This window comes from Botrytis cinerea, chromosome 8 (assembly GCF_000143535.2).
Source record: "Botrytis cinerea B05.10 chromosome 8, complete sequence".
Lineage (NCBI taxonomy): Eukaryota > Fungi > Ascomycota > Leotiomycetes > Helotiales > Sclerotiniaceae > Botrytis > Botrytis cinerea.
Genome location: NC_037317.1, coordinates 367,776 through 393,834, shown reverse-complemented (window position 1 = coordinate 393,834; position 26,059 = coordinate 367,776). Strand labels below are relative to the sequence as shown.

General features: G+C 41.8%; 6 protein-coding genes across 6 annotated transcripts; 2 read left to right on the top strand and 4 right to left on the bottom strand.

Annotated features, from left to right (window-relative positions):
* The first annotated feature begins 1,007 nt into the window (after nt 1–1,007).
* On the top strand, nt 1,008–2,661 carry BCIN_08g00960 (hypothetical protein). The gene has a single exon (XM_001552446.2). It carries the CDS (start codon nt 1,150–1,152, stop codon nt 2,227–2,229), a length of 1,080 nt encoding a protein of 359 aa, XP_001552496.1. The 5' UTR covers nt 1,008–1,149; the 3' UTR covers nt 2,230–2,661.
* Nucleotides 2,662–3,237: 576 nt separating this feature from the next.
* On the bottom strand, nt 3,238–4,800 carry BCIN_08g00950 (hypothetical protein). The gene is made up of 4 exons (XM_024694359.1): nt 4,379–4,800; nt 3,862–4,328; nt 3,645–3,799; nt 3,238–3,591 (listed from the first exon to the last, which is right to left on the bottom strand). The coding sequence occupies exons 1-4, from the start codon at nt 4,492–4,494 to the stop codon at nt 3,418–3,420; spliced, it is 912 nt and encodes a 303-aa protein (XP_024550148.1). The 5' UTR covers nt 4,495–4,800; the 3' UTR covers nt 3,238–3,417.
* A 796-nt stretch (nt 4,801–5,596) lies between these two features.
* BCIN_08g00940 (hypothetical protein) lies at nt 5,597–6,471 on the bottom strand. Its single transcript, XM_001552448.2, has 2 exons — nt 6,242–6,471; nt 5,597–6,108 (listed from the first exon to the last, which is right to left on the bottom strand). The coding sequence occupies exons 1-2, from the start codon at nt 6,341–6,343 to the stop codon at nt 5,920–5,922; spliced, it is 291 nt and encodes a 96-aa protein (XP_001552498.1). The 5' UTR covers nt 6,344–6,471; the 3' UTR covers nt 5,597–5,919.
* A 3,925-nt stretch (nt 6,472–10,396) lies between these two features.
* BCIN_08g00930 (hypothetical protein) lies at nt 10,397–11,659 on the top strand. The gene is made up of 3 exons (XM_024694358.1): nt 10,397–10,875; nt 10,932–11,125; nt 11,186–11,659. The coding sequence occupies exons 1-3, from the start codon at nt 10,565–10,567 to the stop codon at nt 11,587–11,589; spliced, it is 909 nt and encodes a 302-aa protein (XP_024550147.1). The 5' UTR covers nt 10,397–10,564; the 3' UTR covers nt 11,590–11,659.
* Nucleotides 11,660–14,483: 2,824 nt separating this feature from the next.
* BCIN_08g00920 (hypothetical protein) lies at nt 14,484–23,386 on the bottom strand. Its single transcript, XM_024694357.1, has 3 exons — nt 22,646–23,386; nt 21,205–22,449; nt 14,484–20,967 (listed from the first exon to the last, which is right to left on the bottom strand). The coding sequence occupies exons 2-3, from the start codon at nt 21,647–21,649 to the stop codon at nt 14,957–14,959; spliced, it is 6,456 nt and encodes a 2,151-aa protein (XP_024550146.1). The 5' UTR covers nt 21,650–22,449; nt 22,646–23,386; the 3' UTR covers nt 14,484–14,956.
* An 831-nt stretch (nt 23,387–24,217) lies between these two features.
* On the bottom strand, nt 24,218–25,972 carry Bcbgl2. Its single transcript, XM_001552455.2, has 3 exons — nt 25,449–25,972; nt 24,980–25,389; nt 24,218–24,844 (listed from the first exon to the last, which is right to left on the bottom strand). The coding sequence occupies exons 1-3, from the start codon at nt 25,709–25,711 to the stop codon at nt 24,606–24,608; spliced, it is 912 nt and encodes a 303-aa protein (XP_001552505.1). The 5' UTR covers nt 25,712–25,972; the 3' UTR covers nt 24,218–24,605.
* Between the last annotated feature and the right edge of the window lie 87 nt (nt 25,973–26,059).

Here is a 26,059-nt window from a genome sequence, read left to right as displayed (position 1 = left end):
TTTCCTCTGATAATGCTTGTGATTCCAGATTTCCTGAGACTTAAAGATTTCTTTCCATCTCTTCGAGGGGGCATGTCATACTTATCTGGTACTTATTTGATGAAATCTATTGATACATCCTTCTTGACGGTTTATCTAGTCTTGTGCTTGAGCCTATTGTTTCTTCTCTGGCTGGGAATATCTGATTCATCTGTAGCACATCTGTACGTACATATAGCCTCCTTTAGATGGGTTGAAACGCAAAACAGCATTGCCAGATTTTTCAGTAGCATAGTGATAATTAGCTTACAGTAATCTTCAATGCTAGTACATTGAAGATCGTTCAATCGCTGTAAATTGTGTGTAATCTGCGGTAGTTTTTGTTAAAGCAAAATCTACTCGTACCCTCACTCTACGAGTTTATTCGCTCTTTGGGTCTTAGATTATTTGAAAGTGGACTTCTTGTAGTGAACTCGACATATAATATATGCATGAGGCTTTATTTTGCTGAAATGTGATCATTGTAACTGTTGAAACTGTAGTATGGGCCAGTTTTCGGCACAAATTCGAAATACGAGATATATTAGCAGATACCTGCAAGTTGTAATCGTCTATTTGTATCCAAGGAAAATTTTCCTAAAGGGTAAATGCTGGAGAGTTTTCACGCACGGTAATAATTAATAACGACAACATTTGCGTCTAATCGACGAAATATTCAAGATTTAGACGAATATGTGAATAATCACTTTGTATAGAGAAACAATAGCAACAGATGAAGCTCCACGCCTTCACGAATGGGCTGTAAAAGAGTTCATCGGGTACCTAGTTGGTAATATGTAAGTCTTGAATCCTACACGTAGCAGAGTAATATAGTACTCAAAACTCGAGAGATGATGACTATCGACCGTACCAGAGAACAAAATGTAGACTAACATTGAGCTGGTCGAAGTTTACGGTTCTGCCTTAGAGCAAACATACGGCGTTCCACCGTTACTGGCTGACTATCTGTATCGTATCATCCTCTCCATGTATGTTATAAGCTCTCTCTTTCTTTCCCAGTCAAATTCCATATATCTGTATTTACCTCTCTTACATAACAACTTCGACATTACATCTACCTCAAACTCTTAAACAACAAACATCTCACCAATTCAAACCCAAATCTGCAAAATGTCTGTCACATCACACGGACCCAGAACATTTCATTACTTCAAGGATCTTCCGGCCGAAATACAACACAAGATATGGAAGATGAAGATTGATGAAGAGATTGAAAATCTTACAGAAGGTCGCATTATCAAGGTCAAACAGCGGAAGTTAAAGCAGACTATTGGACAATGGCAGGAGATTAATGAAGATTCTGAACAAATTACAGATCCCTCATCACGAGCTGTGGAGCTTTTTCGGAACATCAATTCTGATACCATGATACCTCCTTTCGAAAAATCAATGCTTGCTGAAGGATATAACTGGCATATGAAAGAGCCGCATAGAGATTTGGATGACAATTTAATCGGCATGTATTCGCCACAGTCTCTACCCCCTAATATTGCTGCATTGTTGTCAGTAAATTACGATTTGAGAATGCTCATGGAGAAGAGATATTCCTTCGCATGTGGAATCGCAAAGCCAATGGTCTTCTTCAATTTTGAGCTGGATACACTCTTTCTCAGTTATAAAGATGTCCACATTGGGTCCAAGAATCTGAGCTTCGTACGATCAATGATTCGCGCGCTAGATGACGGAAGGCGAAAAGATTGGGAAAAAGTTAAATCCCTAGCCCTCGAACTCCCGACTGGCTCTTTCCAAGGAGTGGGTCCAGACACAAAAAATGACATTGGATTTCATCCGTTCATAGAGGTCATTCTTTGTTACTTTCCTGGTCTGAAGGAGTTGACTGTGGTATATTCAGACAGCTCTGAAGTCGACGAACACGACAATCTGATATTTTTCGAGCCAATCTGTCTTAAATTCGCACTTCAAGCCCTGCGCTGGGGACTCGTTGAGAACTTACAAGACTTTGGGAGCTACGATTACACCCAAGGCATGAACTTTAGAGTTAAACATTATAATGAGCTTGAACCTCTAGTTCAAGGAATTCCGGAATATGCAAGAGGTATAGAAAAGAATACAGGAGCCCTTCTTAAAGTTCCAGGGATTGAATCCTTGTTCACAAAGCTTATTATTGGACCTGTCCAGCAGAAACTGCTGAATGATGCACTCCAAGATTGCATTGGGGGTGAATCATAAATGAAGTCTATGGTCGTTGAAGACACAATGCGGAAGGACATACTGAGGATGAAGGTATGGGCAGAAATATAATTGCCAAAGCTGGATGAAATATATGCTAGAATCGAATATGAGTCTTGATACCTATTCACAAGAAAGGTGTATTAAGCTAGTGGCAATCGGGAGAGAAATGGCAATATGCCTGCTTGCTGTGAAATGAACAACAAAGTGAGAACGGGAACTCATAGTACGATAGTATAATCAAACTGCTCCACCCATGAACCATTTGACTGCTATGGTGTGATACTAATAGCGAAAGTGAACAATAACATATAGATTAGACTCAGTGTATCATAGAAAAAACAGTCCTCAAACTCTTAACATCATTTAGCAAATTACAGAAAATAAACAATAACGCTGAAAATTTTGTAAGAATGATTTATTGCGTGTCCACTGGTTTGAAAAAGTGAACTGTATCATCAGAATTCTTTGCCATGCTCAAAATTTGTTTGGTTTCACTTGGGGGGGGGGGGGAGGTCGAATCCGAATCACCAGGTAAAGCACTATAAAAAGTCTATACAAAATGAATAACATAATTGAGATGATCTATTATAAGGTATGATTCTTCCCTCTGTATATAAAGGGAAGAATCATGTAATTCGCTTAGTCATATGATATCGTACGTTCCGACAAAACTTCATCAGGCATAGCTGTCGATTACTATTCATGTTACTTAAAGAGGGGGATTGAGACATCAGGTACATCCTCCTATCAGTGCAGATCATATGATTATAGTTATGTATCAGAGGCGGGTGTAACTCGTTTCTCATAAGCCATCTCCTCAAATTTCAGAGCCAATAATACACCATCCGATAATAAGGAACTCGACCAATGGTTATCAATGTCTCAGATACGAGCTTAATGAGCTACTTAGCTTCTAAAAGGTTTACATCTCGGTACTTCAGGTGTGATCCAGTTTTGCGAGCTATGAAAAAAACGAACTTGAGGCCATATATATGCTCACATTAATGCGCCTCCTCACATGAAGGATTTATAAAAATCATGAAAAACACGTGTGCATCGAATTTCGTTTCATTGCTTTGATCGTCTCGATTCTTGTATGTCTTATACCAGAAGAAGGAAGGCCTCCTCTTCTCCTAGTTCGTGGTAAACCATATACTCATTGAGACCTCCAATAATGATCCTTGATCAAAAGAATGTGCCACTGTAAGCTCCTGCGAATGCTGCAGCAACCAATTTCTGAACCGCCTGACCGGGATGAAAACTATTCCACCACAAACAACTCACTCCGTTTGTATTATAACAAACTGCATTCGGGGAACCATAAGCTGTTGGGTTACTTAAGGCAGTGTTAAAAGGAACCTGCAAAGCTGTGTGAGTTATGTACGATAGACCAAGTTAGAACTTTGACGTACTGAAGTATCGATCACTTTGACAGTAGTCCCAGATCTTTCGGATTGGAACTCAGCGGCCGTGTTTTTGACAAGAGTATTCCAGGCTGCAATGCTTGAAGCGTACGCCGCTTGCGCAGTACTATTGTATCCTAGAACTCTGGGGGTCTTGTTGGTAGCTATTCACTCTGTCAATTCTAGAACCAAAATTGTCAAATCGACTCTCAGGATAGAGACTCACGTGGGACTGTCAGCAATGCAAAATTTCTACCTCCATAGTAATACATTATGTCAAGCTGCTTCCAGTAGGTATCGAAGATCTCCTTGAAGAGTTCACTCTCATTGGAATATGCATAACTGAGATCAATATCATTGATACCAAACCATACAGCGAAGAGCGTATTTGCCGAAGTCCATGGCGCATATGAAGGTTTCGGTGCGAGATTAGCAGTGAAGATTGCGGTTTGTTCCACGAGTGATTTAGCACCATTTGTAATGGAAGGAACGACGTTGTCGTCGACTGTTGAGCCCCCAACAGCGAAATTATATGACAGCGTTAAAGAAGTATTATATGCGGTGACCAAATAATCGATCCAATTGAGACCCGCATCTGTTGTAGTGCCCGGAAACGGGGGATTTCCGATCGGATTGTCTGCAGAAGGCTTCGTACCAGTTATCGAGAAAAGGGTTCGTGTGTACGAGTCACCGCTAGCAATATTGATTAATACTGTCCCCAAAATGAAGTTGGGTACTCTCACAAGGAAAAAAGATACTTGGTTCCTGTCGCTTGTCTAGGCAAAAAGGAGTTTAGGAACGGAAAAGCTATACAGCTATCAACCAATAAAGGAACGACGAGCAAATATTGAGGTAACATGGCTCAAAATGTAGTTTACGGGAGCAAATGAGGACAACCTTATCAAAAAAGAAAAAAAATTGGGTGAAGATGTGTGATGAAGTATCTTTACAAATCTGGGCTTTATCGTCAACTACAACAATACCCCGCAGAATTCCCCAAATTATCCGTGGCTCAATGGCGGAATACGGTTCCCGCAACAAAACTATACCGAAAGCTTGCTTATTGGGTAAATTCTGATTGGGACGGAAGGACTATTAATGTCGCGATTGAATTACAACCCCATTGAAGATTTCCGGTAAAGAAACTTATGCACGATGATCGATCTGAATGATAAAAAATGCAGCGGGAAAACATTGGCAAGCTGAATTGATATTGGAAAAATGCATATCAAAGCATGACGACCGGAAATAGTACCAAATATCGCTCCATGAGCAATGACAAATGACATTCATCTTCATGACTTAAAACTATTGAGTACATGGAGAAATTTTGCGTTTCCAGCGCGCTGTCGTCTCATAATACTCTGAATACCTAACTCTAATTGAAAACAATTAATGAACATTACTTGCTTGGCGGGATGAAATGACACAGAGTAGATGGTGATAAGCTTGAAGACTGTTGTAATCTAAGGCAAAGAGAACAAGTGATGGAGATGGTGATAATCATGGCGGCGGCGACGGTGTTGTGAAGAAAAAGATGAAGATGAGCAGTCGTGAGGTTGTTATTTTAGAATTTAAGGTTGCTAATGTGGGAGTAGCCTTAATTTTAGCCTAGCAACCTTGATTTAGCGCCCACCCTCAGTAAAGTCTTTCAACCTCCATGTAATAATTTTCATTAAAATCAATCACATCAATATGTTGATGTTGATTTACGAAGGAAAGTCTTTCAGTCCCTTCCTAGGTTATTGTCAAACAAGATGTATTATTATCAGATCGTTTGAAAGGAGGTTAATATCCCACGCAATATGAGTATAAGGTGCCCCAGAGCCATTTTCCTTGTTTCGTCAATGATATTTTTTTCTAAAATTTAGTTATGTCGTTACAACCATGAGCTAATTATGTCAATAGTAGAAATTTGATCTATGAGTTATGATGTCATGAACTGAGGTTTGAATCGTTAGTGATTAAAGATCTAGCATTACTCGAAATATTTGTTACATATGTCACACACGCCGAGCAAAGTCAGGAATTCTCCATCGTTAGGTTTTCTTAAGTGAGCACGATTCTGGCCATTTCACGAAAGCGGAATGCCATATGTTTCTGGTTTTCAGACACTTCAGATTTCATTTTATCTGACAACAATTGTCCGATCATCAGGCTCAATCGTTCATCGCCAACCCATTCAAACCATCAATCGCTCCGCTCCAAATCAAACCAAACAACATCAGGCTCTCTCAGCTCATGCAATTACTTTGAATGACCCATTGGCTACAAAAGTGAAAGCTTAAACACAGGTGGTGCAAACTTTACTGACAGCATCCAAAACTTCAATTGCGACGTTAACTCCACAAGCGGCAACAACACAATCAGTAGCCTCATTCTCAATCTCAGAAAAGGTGTCAGATGAGCATTCACAAGCGTAGTCGTCTGCGCCCGAGCAATATTTCGAAGTGGCTGTATCGATGCAAGAAGCCTAGGGAAGATGTTAGATGATGAGTTGAGGATTAACACAGAGGATCAAATGAAACAATTCATATGACAGATTTGGGCGAATGAATATTGCTGTAGAGGCCGACATAATTGAGGTAAAGAAAGAGATAACTTACGCCGCAGGCAGGGACAGCGGCTACAGCTGCTGTACAAGCAGCACTTTGAGCTGATACGATGGAGGCAGCTCCGAGGATAATAGCGGCGTATGAGAACTTCATGATTTCCGATCTGTAACGAAGATATATGTGGTGAATGATTGTTATTGTGTGTTTGTGCTTTTGAGATTGTGCAATAACAGATGATGAAGGTGGGAATTCTAGCTCTTTTATATATTTTTCTTTGTATCATGGTCCGATTTCCCCGAGTCTCTAGCAGTGAGCATACTCTGCGAGAACAGTAAACACAATTTTGGCATCAAACGTAACGGAATCCTAGACGTGAAAGTGCGGAGTTCTTGATTTGTTTAACCGGGGGCATGCATTAGCTGTTGCGGATGCGGGGAATCCCTGAACCATAACAGCCCCCATAATTTTGTTCCTGAAAGGTACAATAATGAGGGGCGTTGAAGAGGCTTTCCTCGGTACTCACATGTTTCATTGAAGATGCGAGCATGTGAAATGTACCCAAACCAGGATTAAATGGCTTAGACGAGTCGAAGTGACGAAGCAAACAATTAGCCGATTGAGTTTGTTTTAAGGAACTTCCCAATGCTAACAATCATACATATTTATGCAGGTTAACATGGCGACTAATATGATTTTATGTGTAAGATCTACTAGAAAGCTTGAATGATTGTCCGAAGAATTAAACTTTCCGCAATACTATGTACGATGAGATGGCTGGGCAGGTTGTCCGAATTGGCTCAGCCTTCAGTTACCCCGCCATTAATGGCTTTGCACATGAACCATGTTGACAGCGACAAGTAACAGCAGTCATTAGTTATTTACATGAAAATAAACTTTGGAGGTATGGTTTTGTTAGGCTATGTGCTAGGAATAAGATCAGATATCACCAGAGCCGGGTGCTTTCCCCGAGTTCTAAGCGGACTTTTCACCTTTGAACAAGAGCAAAATTTTGACATGGCTCCAACCGTATCAGCATCTATCCGCAGTTGGACAGTGTGTAAATTAGACTACGAGTAAAATCATAGTAAAAAGGTCACAAGGTAACTTCAGTTCTTATTCTGGTACAATGCTGTGTCTATCTTTCGCCTATGATTATCGCGGGGTATGACATGCTCAAGGTTACTAATAGTTAATCCTTTGCAGATTTACAATAGCCTGGGATTTTCGACCAGGTTTAACGTTTCATCCGACGAGAGTCGTGAACTTGAATGGCGCTAGACCTTGAAACTAATCGGCTCGGACAAGCCATAGCGTCATTATGTTGAAATCTAATCTGGGGAGCCACCAAGACTTCAAAGCTCCCTAACACAAGCATTGAATATGCTATCTATCCTCAAAGCAGATACTAATAAACAATTACATTTATCCAGCAAGCAGAACGCATGTAACATAAATAGACAACGAATGAATTATACACCAATCACGCGCGAAACCCCACCTAAACAGAAATCTGTAGAAGCTTGGGGGCTTAGATGGATCGTGGAATTATTGCCATACCAACATAATTAATCCCGAGGCATTGCAAGCTTGAAGAGTACCATGTGAAGCAACATCCTCAACGGAAGGAACGATGCGAAAATATGCATGCTCCCAAGCCGAGTAGACAAATTTGAAACTGACGTGTCTGAGCAATTTTTGAGAGACATTCTCCACCCAATGTGACGATAAAATGAGAGTTTGAAGCATTTGCTAGGCCAAACCCAATATGGAAGTTGTTCAACCAAATTAGAAATGAAAATCTATCACCTGAGACAATTGAGCTCAAGCAGAAGACTATCTGTTGAGATTCTGTGCTGCAAGTTTAAGATCGGCACTATCCACAACAGCAATTCGCCTCCGCGCAGTTGCACAAGATAAAAAATGGCGGAGACTGCAAGCAATAGGACTCTCATCTTCTTGCTCATCTCGTTCAGGGACTACCATCAAGAACATAACAGTTTCGACCTTCCAAGTCAAATGCCCATGATAAATTATGAACTTGCGTGTAAAGAACGCTCAACTGCATTGCCATCTGGGTGCTTCGCATCTGCCATTTGTCATCCATTTTTCAATTCGTAATTATTGAATGAAGTTGTGGAGATTGCGTACTCACGAATAGCATCTTCAATTCCTACTGATGATCTGTGGATACGAAGATACATCTCATTAGACGTAGCCTTGTCCAAGAACGGAGGTCATCATGATGGGCGCGACGGAAAATTAGTAAGTATCGCAATCCAAGAGATGAATTGCGATATCTTGATACCTCTTTGTTGTACGAGGCTGAGAGCAGTAGGATACATAGACTTATGGACCAATGCGAAGTTTGAATGCAGCCAAACTCCTCCCATTCCATTTACCTATTCTCTAATTGTATTTGCTGATTCGTTCTTAATCAAAGAATGAGATGACTATTCAATCTTGGAATCAAATCATTGATGAATGCTGTGAACTACCAGTACGAATTTTGGAAGATGGAAAATGGTTCGTCAGTCCGTGCACTCACTATTGAAGGTCTTAACTCGCTGACTCAGCATGACATCGACTCACCAACTCAACCTCACGACTTTCACGGCTTCCATCCAAGGATACTTATTAAGGATGTTTCATCAATATAAAGCTATTATCGCCAATGGCCACATAATCTAACTACACCATATCTCGTCGTCGCGTCATACTAGCGAATGAACCCCCTGAAACAATCTCCCCGCTGAAATCATCTTTCACAACCTCACTCAGCGATATATCCTCATCCTTCGTCTTCGTCAGCACATATTTTGTTTTCGACCCTACTCCTAAGAGAAATGATCGTATCTTCAGTATATTCAATGTCCTCATAGAGGATTCGTCTATCAAGTTTGTCCACGGGACTTGGAGCTATTCTCCGTCTCACCACCAGATTGCGAACTTTCTGAAGTTTCTCAAGTTCACCCAAAAATGGTTTCAAGACTTCATCGAAGCTTCTCACAACCTCTTCTAAATTCCCCATGGTTCTGCAGAAATCCATATCCATATCTAAAACAAGTGTCCTGATGTTTATACAGAATTTGTTGATAAAGGGGATGTATATACGCATGTTGAGTAACAGATCCACGCCGTGACAACAGCACCCCCCCAGCTTCCTGTTCATGGGTTTTTGGTGAGCCTGTGAATCGTAAAGTGCGAATTGAAGCTCTAATTTGTGGTCCGATTGTGTAGAGAACTCGAATAAATGGATCGTAATAAGCCCAACCCTCCAATTCAAGAATTGGGATACACCTCTCACTTTGACTCATGAAATGTTCGATTTCAGATTCATATAGTCTGGCAGATAATTCTTTCTCCGTTTAAACGGCCTAGACACCTTCTTGGAACAAGGTAGGGTTTTCAGCACTTGGCCAGTGGTAGTTGTCGTCCTCAAATATCAAAGAAGGTTGTCTGTCAACAGTTTTCGTACCGTTCACCTTGAATTTGTATGCATTATCTGCGTATAACATTTGTAATACAAGCTCCCATATTTGCTTACAAGTACGAAGACATGTGGCATCTATAAGAGGACTAATAACTCTTGTAAGCCCAACGTATATGAATATTCCTATTATATTTTATAAAAAAAGTATGAATTGTTACGATTTTTATTACAAAAATCTTATTTCTATAATAATTCAATAATAATTTGAATTTCCAATGAATAATTAAGTTTTTATAATACTTATATAAGTATATTTCAAATTTTTGAAACTTTATAAAATTATATTGTTAAATGAAGAAAGTGTATGATTATACCGTATTCATTCGAAAAATTCGCTCAAAGCTAGCAAGGATTATTACTTTAAGGTTGTTTTAGAGCTAATTGGCTTCCCTCTAAATGCTTCAAAATAGAAGTATTTAATAGAAATATAAGGCATTCGATGAATAATCCATTGATATAACGAATCAAACAGTTCTAGTGTTTTCTACAACCCTAACCCACGACGAGCTTAAATAATCAATCCTTGCTAGCTTTGGGCGAATTTTTCGAATGAATATAATATATAAACGAATTTTGTATTCAAAAAGGGGTAGCCTATATAATGATATAGCCCGCATGCTGATAAACCACGTTAGTGATAACTTATGATTAAGTCGTTCTCATTATGACTCATAAAATATTGTGGACCGCCAAGAAGTAGACATGCCTCCTTTTTTGAGCGAAAATGCCAAGCTTGTGGTCACAGAATTCAGTTATAACCTTTTTCGAAGCGCAACGGGACAGACCATAATATCTTATGAGTTTTTTACAAATATCACATTACAAAATTTCCCAATACAAAAGACAATTCCAATCCTGCAAAGGCACTATTGAAAGCAATCGAAATGGCAGCACTATCACTCAAGGGACAAGTCGGCATTGTGACTGGCGCTGGGTCTCCTAGTGGCATTGGACGATCACTAGTAGTCGCATTGGCAAAATCAGGTGCCAAAGCAGTATATGCTTGCGACTTGAACATGGGAAACATCCCCTCCCTTCAGAAGAAAATCGCAGATATGGGTCTTTCATGTCAAGTAGAGGGACGACTCTTGGATGTTTCATCAGAAGAAGAAACTTTGGCTCTCATCAAGGATATCCTTAGAATGCACGGGAGATTAGATTTCTATTTTGCAAACGCTGGGTTCGCGAGTGTCAAGTAAGTTCTACCACCGAATCACGTGCTGTTGATTTGTACTCACAACCGCACTACAGAAGCTTAAATGATCTTGACTCTGCATCTTTTGATCGTGCTATCAACGTTATGGTGCGTTCAGTATATCTTGGTATGAGATTTAGTAGTCAAGCCATGCAACATACTTGTGTGGAAAAGCCAAAACCTGGCGGCACCTTTGTCGTAACTTCCTCAAACTCATCTTTTTCTGGATCTTTTGGCAATCTTGCGTACAGTATGTATTGATCATTCAACATCTAATATATTGTACTTCACTAATGATTCCAACCTCTAGCTACCGCAAAAGCAGCTGTTAACGGTATGGTCGCAAGTGGCTCCGTTCAACTATCCGCTAGCAACGTCCGTGTCAATGGCATCGCTCCGGGTGCAGTACGAACGAGCATCTTGGCAAGCACCGAGCAATTAAGCAGCGGATTGAAATTTGACTTGGTCGGTGAGGAGAAGTCAGCGGGAGCGGATTTCGCAAGTCTCTGGGAAATGTCTGGATCTGCAGATAAATATTACTATGACAAGTTGATCGACCCCGAAGAAATCGCAAGCGTTGGCGTTTTCTTGGCTTCCAATTTGGCTAGTGCAATTAATGGGACTGTGGTTGTTGTGGATAATGGACAGCTTGCTGCTGCTCATCGGGAAAAGCTTTTGGGCCCTATTGCTCCTGTTCAGGCTTTACAACTTTAGGAACTTTATTGTATACGATAATTGTATTATAGACTTTACACACATTAATATATTATTAAAAGCAAAATCATAATTACAACTAAAATGAATATATAATTTTTAATAAATTTTTAATAAAAAATTATACAGAATTAATTTTCTTATTTTACAATTCAAAGGATTAGACCCTTTTTCATACTTATTCACTTAAAATTAATTTTCTTTTTTCGAAATTTCTTTTCTAATTTTGTTGATCTACAAATATAAACTTTTTATATACTATATTAGCATTTATTAAATCACGCTTTTTCAATTTTTATTAATAAAATATTTTATAGACTATAATAGCATTTAGTAAACTCTCATTTAGATCCGTTTTAATAATAAATCCAGCTTGAGATGGCCTAAAAATTCGGTCCGAACGGGCCCTTATCGTCAGACACGTCAAATATTATTGTTAATATTAAAAACTCCTCCTGCAATCTAATTAGCTAAATTCTATTCCTATACATAGGAGAAAGTTCATAATACAACCATTCTTACAATCAGAATCCAAAGAGTTCATTAATACCGGTCAAGTAAGCACACAATCACTACAGCACCAAGATACATCAGGTCATCTAGCTCTTTATATCTATTCTACTAAGATTCTATGAGAAAAAGAGAGATACTACAGAAATACATACTAAAAAGCCTACTACCGATATAAGATCCAAATATCTTCAATCAAATAGAGAAAAACTACAAACTACCTATAGAACCACAGAAAACAATAGTCAGTGACTCCATTCAAACACCAAATAAAATAATCCCCATACACGACCAATTTTCGATCTGGCGCTTGAATGATCAAATCAGATACAACAAAAAAATAAACTTCATACTAGCGCACATACAACTAATTGACACATGCATTAGTTACGAGATACAGAATATGGTAAACAGATCACGGGTTACGAAGCAATATTCGCTTATAGAATTCTTAGAAGACTCAGTGAGAAGTAAAGCAAAAATGGTTGTTTGTTGCTTAGAATAGTATATAAGAAGATACCACTCAATTTGTATCAAGATCACTTATTATGCGAAGGAAGCAGATCAATCTTGATATACACGGGAAATGTAATCTGTGAGTTATATAACATTATATCTAACATTTATAATACTATTTTTTTATAGCTTTGAAAAAACAGTTCATGTTTTATCTTCAAATTTGATTCTCTACGCTTGTGTGCTTTAGTTTAAAATGTGTCACCTCACCTCGCTGTTGCTATATAGTGACTCATTCTATTTATTATATAGAACTGTTTAGATTATCTATAGTATATATGAAGGTTTTTTCGTATAACCCCTATCACCTTCTACCCTTTTACACTAATAGCAACGTTTTATCGGACAAGTCAAGGAATAGCATTGAGGACACCTGTTTATTAAGATTCCTCTAAAGAGCACAGAAGGACACAATAAATAAGATTCTCACCAAAATATCAAATCAAAAACCTCACCGATTGGAGGACACTTCACTACCCAGCATGTCTGCCCCGCAACCATCAAAATACAACATGAAACTAGTCATCGGAGATGAATTCCTAGCATCATGCATCTACCTAAATATATCTATCGCATTCCAAGTTCACGAGGAGCATTCACCTTCCCTTTTGCAATTAATGAACATCATTCGAGGCATACCATGAAATACACCAGCAGGCGAAACGAAGCGAGTGTACTTTCGGATTTGATTCTTCCAAATACCATGTGTTTTCTAATTTCTAAACACAAAGTGTCGAGGACCACAAACAAGCTGAAGATCCACGCAAAAGATGATAGCAAAGGAAAAGGAGATCGAGACTTGAAAATCGTGTGTGAAAAGAAATCCATTCATCGACCCTATCGAAAAGTTTCTAATCTGACATGACATAACTATATATATATATATATATATCTCTGACCAAAAAAGATGATACTATTCAGAAACACCATCTACCCCAATATTTCAGCCTAAGAAGTACATGAAACTCTGGAAAGAATACTGATATGATAGCAAAGGAGGAGATTACTGAAAAATACAAGAAAGTATTCACTAACAAGACTCATATTGCAAGCTCCATCAAAAAACAAAGCAAAAAAACGCATTTATAAAACCTAAAAAAAAGAGATAAATACCAACGAAAAGTCCAAGAAGAAGGAAGCAAGCAAGTAAACATAATTGATGAGATGAGAATAAGATTAAGATTAACACAAACATAACCAACCAATACAAAACAAAATCCTTCAGTTAATTTTTATCAATATAACCCCCCCCCCCCCCCCCCCTACCTCACCCCTTGCCCCCTAAAAAGACCGTAAGCACTAAATACTAATAAATAACAACAAAACTCCAACCACACAACGCAGAAAGAAAGAAACAAGCGAGCGAGCGAGCGAGAAACGAATAGTAACAACCCGATAGTGAGAGGAAACAGAATCTCTAATAAATAAGTTTGTAATCCATAATAAGTGTTCAAGCTTTTTAATGTATGCATTCTTATCACTAACTACATCAGGAATTAGGAATTCAATCGATTAGTTCAACAACTAAGTTATACATTCTAACATTATTTATTATGATTATTGTAGTGACTCAAAATATTAATATATAAAAGATCGAAACACATCTAATCATACAAACCAAACCAAACTACTTTTCAAACATTCTAATCAAATTCAACACTTATTAGGTATGATACTTGCTTTAATAACAAACATATTTTAAATCCCGATCCCCCATTCGATTAAATCCTCTCCTCTCCTCTCCTCTCCTTTTCACCCCTCACCTCTTCACTCACATTTCACATCTCACATCTTATTTATACCTCACCTCTTCGCCCCTTACCTCACCTCATCTCTTCACTTCACAACCTACCCACCTAATATACAGTTGACTACTCAAGTATTATTAATATCGAATCTTCTAAATTCAGCTTCGAATCTACCTACCTACCTACCCAACCCGAAAAAAAAAACACAAAAATCACTTCTCAACATCTATTACACACAGTTACACACACAATTACACGTGATATATGTTCATTTTACTACCAATGTATTCATCCACATTAACAAAGGAAACGAATATCCAATATCCAATATCCCATATCCCATATTCCCCCTCTCCCTCTCCCTCTCCCTCCTACCGCTCTCCTCAATCGCGCTCCGGGTATCATTCTAGAAATATTAAAGAATATGTATGTATGTAAAAGAACCACTCTAAATATCAGCGGTATTGGTATAAGAAGTTTTTGAGTCGCATCCCTCCCCCTTCCTCCCCTTAAATATCCTCAAAACTCAAATCGCAATAGAACTTGTAATTTAAATTAATAAAAAAAAGAAATGACAAAGGAAAATTTTCTAATCAACGACCAAATCCTCCACTATAGATTCCAGCCATCTCATCCACCGTACTTTCATCATCATCATAGAAACCTTCCTCACTTCCAAAATCCCCAAGTTCTTCACCTAAGCTCATTCCCAAACTTGGTTGCCCAAGTGAACTTCCACGTCTACTTTCATTACCCAACTCATCATGATTTGATACGACAGCATCGGTATCATAGCTGCTTCTCGACATCATTGGTGGAGTTGCTGGTGCTTCTCTTCTAACTGGTACTTTATCTGCACGTCTGGGTGTTGAAGTTCTTGAACCAATTCCACCTTGCCTAGCATTCAATCGTTTACCTGTGGCATTGAAAGCACTTAATGCATTATCTCTTGCGAAAGTGGTTGGTTCCCTAGTAATAAGTACTGGTGGTGGTGCTCCAGGAGTACTAGGAAACTGTCTGGCACTACTAGCGGGTGGTGTCATCAATCCAGTCAGAAACCCAGATGAGCTCCCAGCTTTAGATGGCGTTGAGCTACCGCTTGAGTTAATATAACCATTCCCACCACTCATGAGAGCACTTGAATCCTTTGCTTGATTCTTATTTCTCCAATTTCCCCAAGCTGCGGCAAGCGGTCCAACGGCATTTGCAACTTGTGCAACTCGTGGACTAGCTGCAATAGAAGCTGCGATATTAGGAAGATTGATAGCCGAGCCACCATTCATAGCTCTTTCACGCTCTTGTTCTTCCATCTGAAGATTGGCACTCAATCGAATAGCAGCATCGCGAACATTATCTGGATTATATGTTCCCTTAGACAAGGCTTGCACAATATCCTGGAGGTCACTCTTGCGTACGGAAAGAAGTTCTCGTAGCCAGCTGATCTCATCATCACGTTTACTAATCTTTGTTGAAGCTTCGGGGTCCGCATCCATCAATTTCTGTTCAAGATCTTCAATCTTCAATTCACGATCTTGCAATTGATCTTGTAGAACCATGATAGATTCTCGGAGTGCTTGTGGTGAAATTTTCTCTGGCACATCCAATCCACGTGTAGATACTTTTTGTAGTGATGGCGATGGTAAGGATCCAGCTACACTTGCAGATCTTGCAGCTTTAGCATGAGTAGCGGCGGCTTGTGCAGCAGACCTAGCAACCTCCAATTTATCTTCCAAATGACTAACACGATCTTGAAGATGTTCTGTTTTGGCCGTGCTCAAACTCAATCGCTCCAAAAGATGTTGCTCTGATCTTTGAGCATCCACAATAGTATTCTCGAGTTGTCGCTTCAATTTGTCTTGCAAATCCTCAAGTTGATCTTGATGCTTTCTTGTGAGGTCGTCAAACATGCCTTTCTTAGCCGTTTGGGCAGCTTCCAAAAGCATATCATGTTGTTCCTTCGCAGTCTCGCCATCCAATTTAACCAGATCTATTTCAGCTTGAAGTCTAGAGATTTGATTCTCAAGTTCTTCTCTGACAACATTGACCTCATTATTGGCGGTCTCAACCTCGACTTGCATGTACTTTCTCGTACGTGCAACTTCACCCAAGCCAGATTCACGAGCCTCCTCAAACTCTCTCTTGTATCTCATCACATCTTTATGAGCAGCATGATTTTCATTTCGGAGTTCAATGACGAGAGCTTCCAACCTCTTACACTCATTGACGGCTCTCATACCTTGCCTCTCGCCGCTTTCTAATCGTTCAATTTCCAGTTCGAGTCGTTCCCTTGTCCTGGCTTCGGCATGAAGTTTAGCGTCAAGGACTTCCTGTCTGGCAAGTAGTTCCTGTTCTTTCTTGGCACGGTAAGAATTTTCTTGTGAAATGTTTCGGGCGGCAGTGGCCATATCCTCCTGCAAATCCATTAATTTCGATCTCATGGATTCGCGGACTCGGATACTTTCCTCCATCTGGTTCTTCAAGGTCTCGATGGTCCTCCTGAGGTCCCGATTGGTTTCATTGGCTTGTTCCGCATCCTCGCTATGTCTCTTGGCTGCTTCCATGGCTCCTTCGGCTTCCAGTTGCCATCGGTGTGCTAACGAGCGCGATTCTCGTAATTCAGACTCTGCCATGTGGATCGTGGCAGTAAGATCTGCTTCGGTCTTGCGGAAGTTCTCCTGTGCAGCTTCTAGAAGAGCGATGCGCATGGTTGTGTTATTTCTTGACTCTTCAATGCCTCTTACCTGATGATCACGATCTTCCGCAATCTGTCGAATCTTCGCATCCTTCTCCAACATAGCGTCACGAAGTCGATCCTCCTCTTCGGAAGAGACACGAAGTAGACGTTGAGCTTCGGCCAGACGATCTTCAGCCTTTCGTCGACTGATAATTTCAATCTCCGCCTTGGAATTCTTCTCCTCGACAATTTGTCTCAATCGAGTTTCTTCTTCCAAAGAACTTGCCAAAAGTCTTTCTGTCATAGCTTTGGAATCTTCAGCAGCCCTACGCTTCTTAATTTCTTCCTCAACCCAATCATCAGCCCGATGAAGCTTTTCCTCCAGCTCGGAGATTCTAGCTCGAGTACTCTCTTCCATCTCAAAGTATCTAGAATGTACTTGCTCCTCAAGAGCGGCTATCTTCGCTTCGGCCTCAGCTAGTTGAACAGCAGAAGTATCATCAGTCTTGACTGAACCAGGTATTCTCCTTTCAATAACATCTTCAACGGTCTTCCTGAGATCTTCCACATTAAAGGCAGATCGTGAGGATTGGGTAAAATGTTCCTTCATCTCATCCAGAGCTTGAAGGACATTACGCGAGTCAGGCAGCATTGGTGCAGCTGCTGGGGTAATGGCAGTTTGAGGTCTTGACGAATGAGTATTTAAAGCCTCCAGCACGACCATTCTTATTTTCTCCAGCTTTGCATTCCTTCTTGGACTAGCAGACCTTCCAGGTTCCTCATCATCTTCATCGTCAGCATCGCTAAGTGCACCAGACATGCTGCGCTGTTCTCTGCGATGTGATTCGGGTTTGACGGAATAAGGTAGCGCGTGTAAAGAATCTGTAATACCCTCCAGAATCCTTTCGATTGGATCTAATCTATCGGCCAACAAGGAACCAACGATATCGTTAACACGATTATCAAAGAAGCCAATTCTCTCATGAAGTTTAATCTCCTCACCCTCACTGAGAACATCATCCCAATCACTAATGGGAAGACTATGCCCAGTGTTGAGACGATGAATGGGTGATCCGAATGCAACAGTAGAATGAGGATCCGCGAATGGGTCATCCTCGGTTCCCATATGAGAGTATACTCTGTCAGGAGACATATCGCCAAATTGACTATCATCTGCGTATCGTCTTAGACCTGGGCTTGGGCTTGGAGCATCGCTGCGCAAAAGATTGGGATGAAGACGAATCGGAGATGACATTGAAGGAATCTGTATATGTCTTCGTGGACTAGTTTCATGCCATCTTGGAGTATCATGTCCGTTAGATACTGTGGCTGGTGACCGCTCCGTTGAATTGAGATGTTTCATAACAGCATCAATCTCCTCGAATGTTGGATCCTGATCCTCTCGAATCTCGCCCTCCTCTAATTCGGAGTCTACGTCGTATCGAGGTGGACTATGAGGTCCTGGCAAGGCATTTTGGAAATCATTCACTTCATGAGGTAGTAAAGTTGGCGATTCTGTATCAGGTACCCGAGGCGGTGATGGGCTATTAGCATATCTCGAGTTTGCAAGGCCACCAATCTTTGGAAGAACCGGAGAAGCTGGCGCAAGCACCGGAGCTTGATTTCCACCAAAAGTAAAAGCAAAGTCTTCCTTTGGCGTATTTTCGAAAGGCTTGGCAGTCGCAGAAAGAGATGATGAAGTTTTCCTCTGACCAAGTTGACTTCCACTTGCATTCGATGCTGTCTGCGAGTGTAAGTCTTGTTTAGGCGCAGTCTCGTCAGCGCCTTCCGTGCCATCCTCCGATTCGGCAACGTCAACTCCATATCCAGGAAGACCAGACTCATATCTTTGTGAGGTGAATGGGATTGCAGCATTGAAATCCTCTGCTTGCTTTTGTTGTTGAAATTCGAATGGCGAAAAGTCCGCTCCGCTGGATGGCTTCCCGTTCACATTGGCAGCAGGTAAGTCATCTGCACTTTCATTCGAAGGTGCAAAGTTTTCCTTATCATCATCGATAGAAGAGACTTTGCGCACTTTTGGACTTGACTGTTCTCGAGTATTTTCTTGAAGAGGCACAGCTGGCTCGGCGAACAGAGGTACTGAATCTCCATCATCATTATCTCTACGTACCCTCTTGATATTGTTTGGGTTTTGCATCGGGCGACCATCATTGCCTTCCATTGTTTCTTCGGCCTCTTTCGAGTGACTGCTATCAGGACGAACAATAGGAATCGCTTTTGACTTTTTGGAAGGTTTTGAAGTGTCAAGAGAGTTCAAGTCGAGGCCACCAAAGATAGGATTCTGAGGAGCTTCATTGCCAGATGCTTCACCCGTAGAAGTGATAGAGCTTGAAAAGCTTGGAGTAAACGTTGGTGCATCAGGTCTGAAGCTTGGCCCTTGGAAGTTGAATTCGCTGTGTCCTGGTACGAACCCCGGCAAGTTGGGAGAAAATACTTGGGCTGGGGCATTAATTTTACCGAATGAATTCTTCACAGCGTGATTACTAGGAATTCCAGGCACGCCAGGTAAAGGCCCTTGATGAGCAAATGGTACATAATTAGCAGCTGTGTGCGCTGGCTGAAAGTTACCACTAGTGAAAGAGAATTGATTCTGTTGGAAAGAATTTGCCGGATTGAAATTGAAAGGGCGCGCTGCGACATTTAATGTTGACATAGATTGCTTGTTGGCACGATGAACAGGTTGGCTAATCTTCGATTGGGTAGATGCAGCGTCAAGCCATGGATTGGTAGACATAGAAATGTCCCTATCGTGACCAAATGCAGGTGCGCGATTTTGTAAAGTCGGTGTACCCATATTGCTCGGATTAGTCTCAACATCAGACAAGTCGTATTTCGCATTATCCTTCATATTGCGCAACGCCGTCTTTGATTCACCACTTGAAGTATCTTGCTCAGAATCCTGAAATGGGCGTTGAGATAGGGAATGACCACGACTGTGAGGTTGCGGGTGATGAAGAACAGGTCCCTCTTCAGATGTTTCGACTGTAAATCGAGAGGATCCGAGCCCACCACCAACAATTGAGGTATTCCTCACGTGAGGTACAGGTTTGTTCTCAAATTGTTTATCAATTTCCCCATGATCCGAGTGAGGACTATAGTCATCACCGTCAAGCTGTCTTTGAAACTGTTCCTCGAGATGATATTCAGCGTCATCAATCTCTCTCTGTAAGCTTGCGCTCGTATTATGCTTGATGTTTGGTTTGGCTTCCAATGTTGGTGTCTTGGAAGGACTCTTGCTTGGAATGGGCACTTCCGCCGTTTGCTCATCTTCACTCTCACGAACTTCTTGGAGACTTGGAGATGCACGGGCACGAGCACTTGCCAGCAATTGATTTTGCATAAAAATTTGTCGTGACATGGCATCACCAGGGCCTTGTTGAAAGTAACCATCCTGAGAAAGAGGTGAAGCGGGAGATCTAATCGAGCCCAAATTATGCATCGAAGGAGATCCACTTCTATGTCCATGCTGATATAGCATTTGCTGTGGAGACCAAACACCTGGCGATGAGGTCGGTTGTGGATATTGAAAAGGTGATCCAAAAGGATGATCCGCATTTCCAAACGACACCGAATTGTGTCTCATGCCACCAAATTTTCCATGCAAGTGCGCATGCATTGAAGCGGGAGATGGAATAGAGCCTTGATTGGAGCTTTGACTCGTAGATAAACCATTGCCGGCCATCAAAGCAGGAGAGAAAGGAAGATTAGAATTATGAGCCATGTGGCTACTCGCTGCCGACGAGGTTGGTATGGGAGGTGAAAATGGCAGTGGTGGGTATTGCATCGAGGTGCGACGACTCAAAGTTGATATCGCTGGCGATATTATAGGGATCGGGTCATCATCTCCCAAGGAAACACCTAAAGCTCGTAATTTGGCTTCTTTCAACTCTTCGACATAAGCGTCCCATTCTACATTGATCCAGTCCATTAGTACCTGACTATTAAAAGTGATATGAAAATGACAACATAAATATTCATGTTCCCTATTTTATACTTGGCGCAGAATTACCTCGCGTAGTTCAAATAAGCAATTGAGGAATGGAAGGGGGAACGCCACGGATTGGTACGAAGGGATGGGGTTTTCCACTGCATCTGACCCTCTTCCTTTCAATTTCGAGAAAATGACCAATAAAACATCAATCTTACCTCTCTTGTCAGGAATACTGACTTTGAAGTTTCTCTGATCTCTCTCAACATCTACATCCGCCATGAGCGGCCAACCATTTCGGCTCTGACCAGGACCTCCTTCGCCTCCGTCATCAGAGCCAAGGTTAAATCCACTGGTATCATAACCCAATTCCTCCCAATCTTTCAGCATGCCAACCACATCTTTCTGGGTCATAGGTTTTGGTGCTCCTCCCCGTTTGCCGCGATCTTCATCCCAAGGAAGTAGAACCAAGATATTTTTCCCCTTCCATGGGACTTTCTTCTTTAATCGTGGAGCTAGCGGGGTAGTGGGAGATGGCGTCGGGTTAGGCAAAGCTTTAGCTGCCCATTGTGCCATTAAAGGTGGAGGAGGAAGAGGCTTTTCGTCTACTGGTGTGTGATTTGCCGAAGTTCTCTGCAACCCATTTTCATTTCTGACGGACATGTTGGAGGATTCGTCGCGTATTGAAGAGGCAATATCTGCTTGTGTCAAAGTTTCCCCGGTATCCTTCCTTCTATGACCACTTCCAAAATCCCACCTTGGTTCTTGACTCGGTTGTGAATGATGTCTTTGTAAAGTGGGAGTTCTGGGATCGGATTCTAAAGCCGAAGAATTCGCTGCGCCCCCTGAGATTGATCCGCTCAATGAAGAGTTCTCACTTTCTCCAGGATCGTCACTGAGCCAGTTGTTCCTTTCCGTTGATCCGCCTCCTGTATGTTGACGTATCCAATCTTCGGTCAGTCGATGTGCTGGACGTCGTGCTCGGTTGGCTAGTACGGCTGCGCTGATGAGACCGTCGTGGGACACAAAATCCGGTTCTGTCTGAGACCTTGTGAAAGCTGGAGGAGGCCGCAAGAACGGCGTGTGCAACTCAAGATGACGAATTGGCAGATCTTCCGAGTCTTCTGAAGCTTCACTATATGCACTTCGATAGAGTGAACGGCTGCCAACCGAAGATCCTACTGGGTGCTGATATGGAGATCCCCAACTAGCTGTAAAGAAGGCACTCGTATCTGTTCGAGGTTCTGATGGCGGGCGTGAGGGCGGCGTTCCAAAAAGATCGATGGTATGACCGTAGATGGTTGGTTCTGGTAGAGGTGGAAGAATAGGAGACGACCCTCCACCCTCAGCAGTTGAAGTAGTGGACAACGCAGGAGATTTCGATGGATCAGGATATTGTAGTTCGAATCCTGCCTCTGCTGCCGTCGTACGAGGAGGTGTTGAAATCAATGATTGAATATTGGCTGCGAAAGGAAGAAAATGAGCGGATTAATAAAAATTCATCGAGTCATAGGAAGAGGGAATGGGAATGGGAATAGAAATTCAAATTCAAATCTCCAGTATTTTGCCGAATGAGGGAATGAGAAATGAGAAATGAGGATGCAGGCGGATAACAGGAATAAGAAGAAAATAAAAGGATTAAAAAAAGGAACAACTCACCAAAAGTTTTCGAGAACAGGGCAGACGATTTTATATTCGTCTGTCACTGTCTCTCTTTCTTCCTTTGGAATGGAAAAGAAAATCAACAATTATCAAGTATCAAGGAACTTATGGTGCCTCTTATTAAATTATTATTCGAGATGCCTTTCTTCACTCGGACCTCTTTTATTAGATGTTGCTGGGCACTTGGGGTGTGTTGGCTGATAAGAGTGAATTGAATGCAAATACAGACTCGACCTTCACTTCACTGCTTCACTGCGTCCATTGCCGTACAGATAGAGGACATCGTAGGAGGTAGGCAGGTATGATTTTACCATTGACCGTAGAACTGTCGCGACGCGTTCGGTAATTAAAGAATGAAGGGACGGAGCGAGCAAAGCGTCTGGGTCCCTCGGGGTTGCTTGGTTGGCTGACAGGGGACTGGGGGAACTGGGGGAACTGAGTACGGAGGATACGATATCAAGTAGTAAAGGTGCACTGCGAGTCGCGGGCAAGGAGGGCAAGGGGGAAGAGGGTGACGGGAAGGGACTTTGTATTGTAGTCGAGAGAGGAGTGTTCAATTCGGTCTCTTATGGTTTCCATGCCATGGCAAGGAGAGCAAGATGCTGAAATCAGGAATGGGTTCACGAAGGGGAATGAATGTCTTGCTGGCAGCTTTTATTGATAGCAACCGTACATACAAGAGGAATCATCGTACAGGGGAAAGGAAATGGAACATTTACCATCCAGCAGCCAACAAGCAGCGAAAGAAACATGCAAGAGGCGTGATACGATCTGGATAAACCACATCGCATTACGAAGGATCCGGCACATTCGTCGAGAGTCCATGGCCAGACAGAGCCTCGTGAGTCAAATTAAATGATTCTTATTTATCTCACCTGCCGACCTAGGTACCTATTTGACAAACACACCTAATCTCGATATGAGCAAGTCCTCGAATGCCGACTATATATTGCTACTCGAGGCGTTATACATACACCACACACGAAACAGAAACATTCGATACTCTCCCTTGCCCCCCTAGGTATTGCAAGTACGGCGCTGAGTCTCTCGATCAAATAGTTCTTCAAAAAAGATTTAGTATGTTGCAAAGTCCCTGAAGCAGGAAAGGGGAGGGGGGAGGTGATTAGGATATCTTAGAGCCAACACATTGACTGAAGAAGACAACACAACTTATTATACCAATTAGCGATATAAAGGGTGAATGAAAGGCAAGACGCTCCGCTGGCCCTCCGGGAGCCACTGCCGTGGAGGCAGAATATTTGGATCATTGAATATTTGAATCATTGAATATTTCAATCATTTAATCACAACATCACAATACCATACTCGCAAAAAGAAATAAACAAACAAATAAATAAATAAGCATCCTCCTAATAAATCTCACCCATCAACCTCGGAAGTCTTACAATCTCTCCCGGGTAATCATGTAAAACGTGGAGCTATCCCATTAGTTCAGGGTCTTTTCACGGACAGCTACAGCTACAGCTACAGCCAACAACTACAATTAACGGTCCGACCCGCAAAAAGTACGCCATATGCGTGGTTGGTCTCGGTTCAAGAGCCACACCATGCAATTTTTCACAATCATTCTTTAGACGAATATAAGCAATGAGAGAGGGGCAAGTGTCAAGAAAGTTTCCATGGTCAATTCAAAAATATGCGCAAACATGGAGATAAATCTCTGCCCCTTGCATGAGAAAATTCCCCTAGGGCAGCAGATGAGATCAGAGATGCACAAGAGGCGTTGCCAAGCCAGCATGGCAGGACAATAGAGTGGAGAGGGAAGAAATAAAACAAATGGTATCTCGAAATCCAAAGCTAACAATCTAATCGCAAATTTACAGTCCTATTCTCCCCTCACTTCAACATCAATATGCGAGCGCACGATTCCCCACACCATCCACAGATCTCCCCCTTTCTCGATCCCGACACAGGCGACAATCTCGTAGCTCCGAATCTAGCAACTCAATGAGTATTTGCTGCTTCGGTCACTGTTCCAGACTCCCCAGTGAGTTTCATCCGCGACGGATCCGTCTGCACCGGTAGAGACTGGCTTCCATGGCTCATCGAATGCCTCGAAGGAGAAAACATTTACACCCCAATCCATGATGCCACAGATTCCTTCACTCCAGAATGTTTGTGCGGCTGATACACCTGGGACGGCGTTTTGGTACTTTGAGCCTGCTGTTGGCCAGCCTGTGTAGAGATCATGTTAGCATATGCGTAAGATGTGAGAATGGAGATAAGACTCAGGCGTTGAAAGCATCATGCCCAACATAACTCCATTTACTGTGAACTCAAAAGTAGTAGCAGAGGAAATCTTTATCTTACCAGTCTCTCCAACCCAGAGTTCAGGTCCACCACTAGTAGATCCAGCAACATCTTGGATGTGACCAAAAGCTTGCATAATATCATCAAAGAAATTATGGGTTGCATTCTTCAATTCTTGTCCCTGCCAATAACTGAAAGCGTTGCACAACAAGATATCCGCTCCGCCCTTGATAACGGCATCCGCTGTACCATCCATATATTTGTTCCAACTGTCTGCCGTTCCAACCTTGAACTCTCCCTTCAATGCCGTCTTGACATCCTTAATCTTGTCGAGAAGTTCTTCACCAGTGAAGTTTCCACGATAGAGAGATTCGGAACCGACCGTAATGGCATAAACCTGATCGCTGTATTGAGGCGCATACTTGACTACTGCTGCTTTATCTGCGGCGAAGGATTCATCGGTATCGGGCCTTGTTCACATCATTAGCTGTCCATCCCACGTCCGAACATCCAGTTTTCATGAACATACCAAATACCCAAAACAACCTTGAAGCCCTTTGCCTTAGCAGCCGGCAAGATTTCCTTCGCAGTATCGCAATCGCTTGCTGCATATCCTCTCACGATTCGAGCGGTGCTGCCTTTGGAAATGGTATCGAAATCCTCTTCATAATCGGCTGTGAATTTACATGTGCCATCCGTCTTCTTGTCACCGAGAGCAAATCCCAATGAACCTGCTGCAGTAGCAGTGGAAAGAACTCCAGCAAGCGGAAGGAGAGTTGCGAAGGAGCGCATTGTAGTTTAAGGTTGTGGTTAAGGTTAAAAGGACTGTGGGGTGTGGAGATGAAGAGGAAGCGCGTGTGCTGTTTGTTTACGTGTGAATGCAAAGAGAAAGTAAATAAAAGAGTGACTTGCGAATTAAATCGACTGATAATTCAAGAACAGTTCAAACACTTAATGAGTGGCAATTGCGATGGCAAAATAGATGATGAGGTGAGTGAGGTCGGTTGATAAATTGTATGAGAAAGTTAATTGAGATTGAGATCGTACAGTACCAAGGGGGATTTTACGCTTTGCCGTAAAGGATGGGTTGAAGAGATTGGATGGCTTGGCGGGGTTATTATTATTATTACTGTTATGAGG

Coding starts and splice junctions, on each gene's coding strand:
- BCIN_08g00960 (XM_001552446.2), top strand. CDS start 1,150: ATGTCTGTCACATCACACGGACCCAGAACATTTCATTACTTCAAGGAT.
- BCIN_08g00950 (XM_024694359.1), bottom strand. CDS start 4,494: ATGTTACCTCAATATTTGCTCGTCGTTCCTTTATTGGTTGATAGCTGT. Junction 4,329..4,378: donor ACCAAGTATCTTTTTTCCTT/GTGAGAGTACCC, acceptor CAATATTGCTAG/CGGTGACTCGTACACACGAA. Junction 3,592..3,644: donor TCAAAGTGATCGATACTTCA/GTACGTCAAAGT, acceptor ACAGCTTTGCAG/GTTCCTTTTAACACTGCCTT.
- BCIN_08g00940 (XM_001552448.2), bottom strand. CDS start 6,343: ATGAAGTTCTCATACGCCGCTATTATCCTCGGAGCTGCCTCCATCGTA. Junction 6,109..6,241: donor CCGCTGTCCCTGCCTGCGGC/GTAAGTTATCTC, acceptor CATCTTCCCTAG/GCTTCTTGCATCGATACAGC.
- BCIN_08g00930 (XM_024694358.1), top strand. CDS start 10,565: ATGGCAGCACTATCACTCAAGGGACAAGTCGGCATTGTGACTGGCGCT. Junction 10,876..10,931: donor GCTGGGTTCGCGAGTGTCAA/GTAAGTTCTACC, acceptor ACCGCACTACAG/AAGCTTAAATGATCTTGACT. Junction 11,126..11,185: donor TTTTGGCAATCTTGCGTACA/GTATGTATTGAT, acceptor TCCAACCTCTAG/CTACCGCAAAAGCAGCTGTT.
- BCIN_08g00920 (XM_024694357.1), bottom strand. CDS start 21,649: ATGTCCGTCAGAAATGAAAATGGGTTGCAGAGAACTTCGGCAAATCAC. Junction 20,968..21,204: donor CAGTATTCCTGACAAGAGAG/GTAAGATTGATG, acceptor GGATCAATGTAG/AATGGGACGCTTATGTCGAA.
- Bcbgl2 (XM_001552455.2), bottom strand. CDS start 25,711: ATGCGCTCCTTCGCAACTCTCCTTCCGCTTGCTGGAGTTCTTTCCACT. Junction 25,390..25,448: donor AAGGTTGTTTTGGGTATTTG/GTATGTTCATGA, acceptor GATGTGAACAAG/GCCCGATACCGATGAATCCT. Junction 24,845..24,979: donor ACTCTGGGTTGGAGAGACTG/GTAAGATAAAGA, acceptor ATCTCTACACAG/GCTGGCCAACAGCAGGCTCA.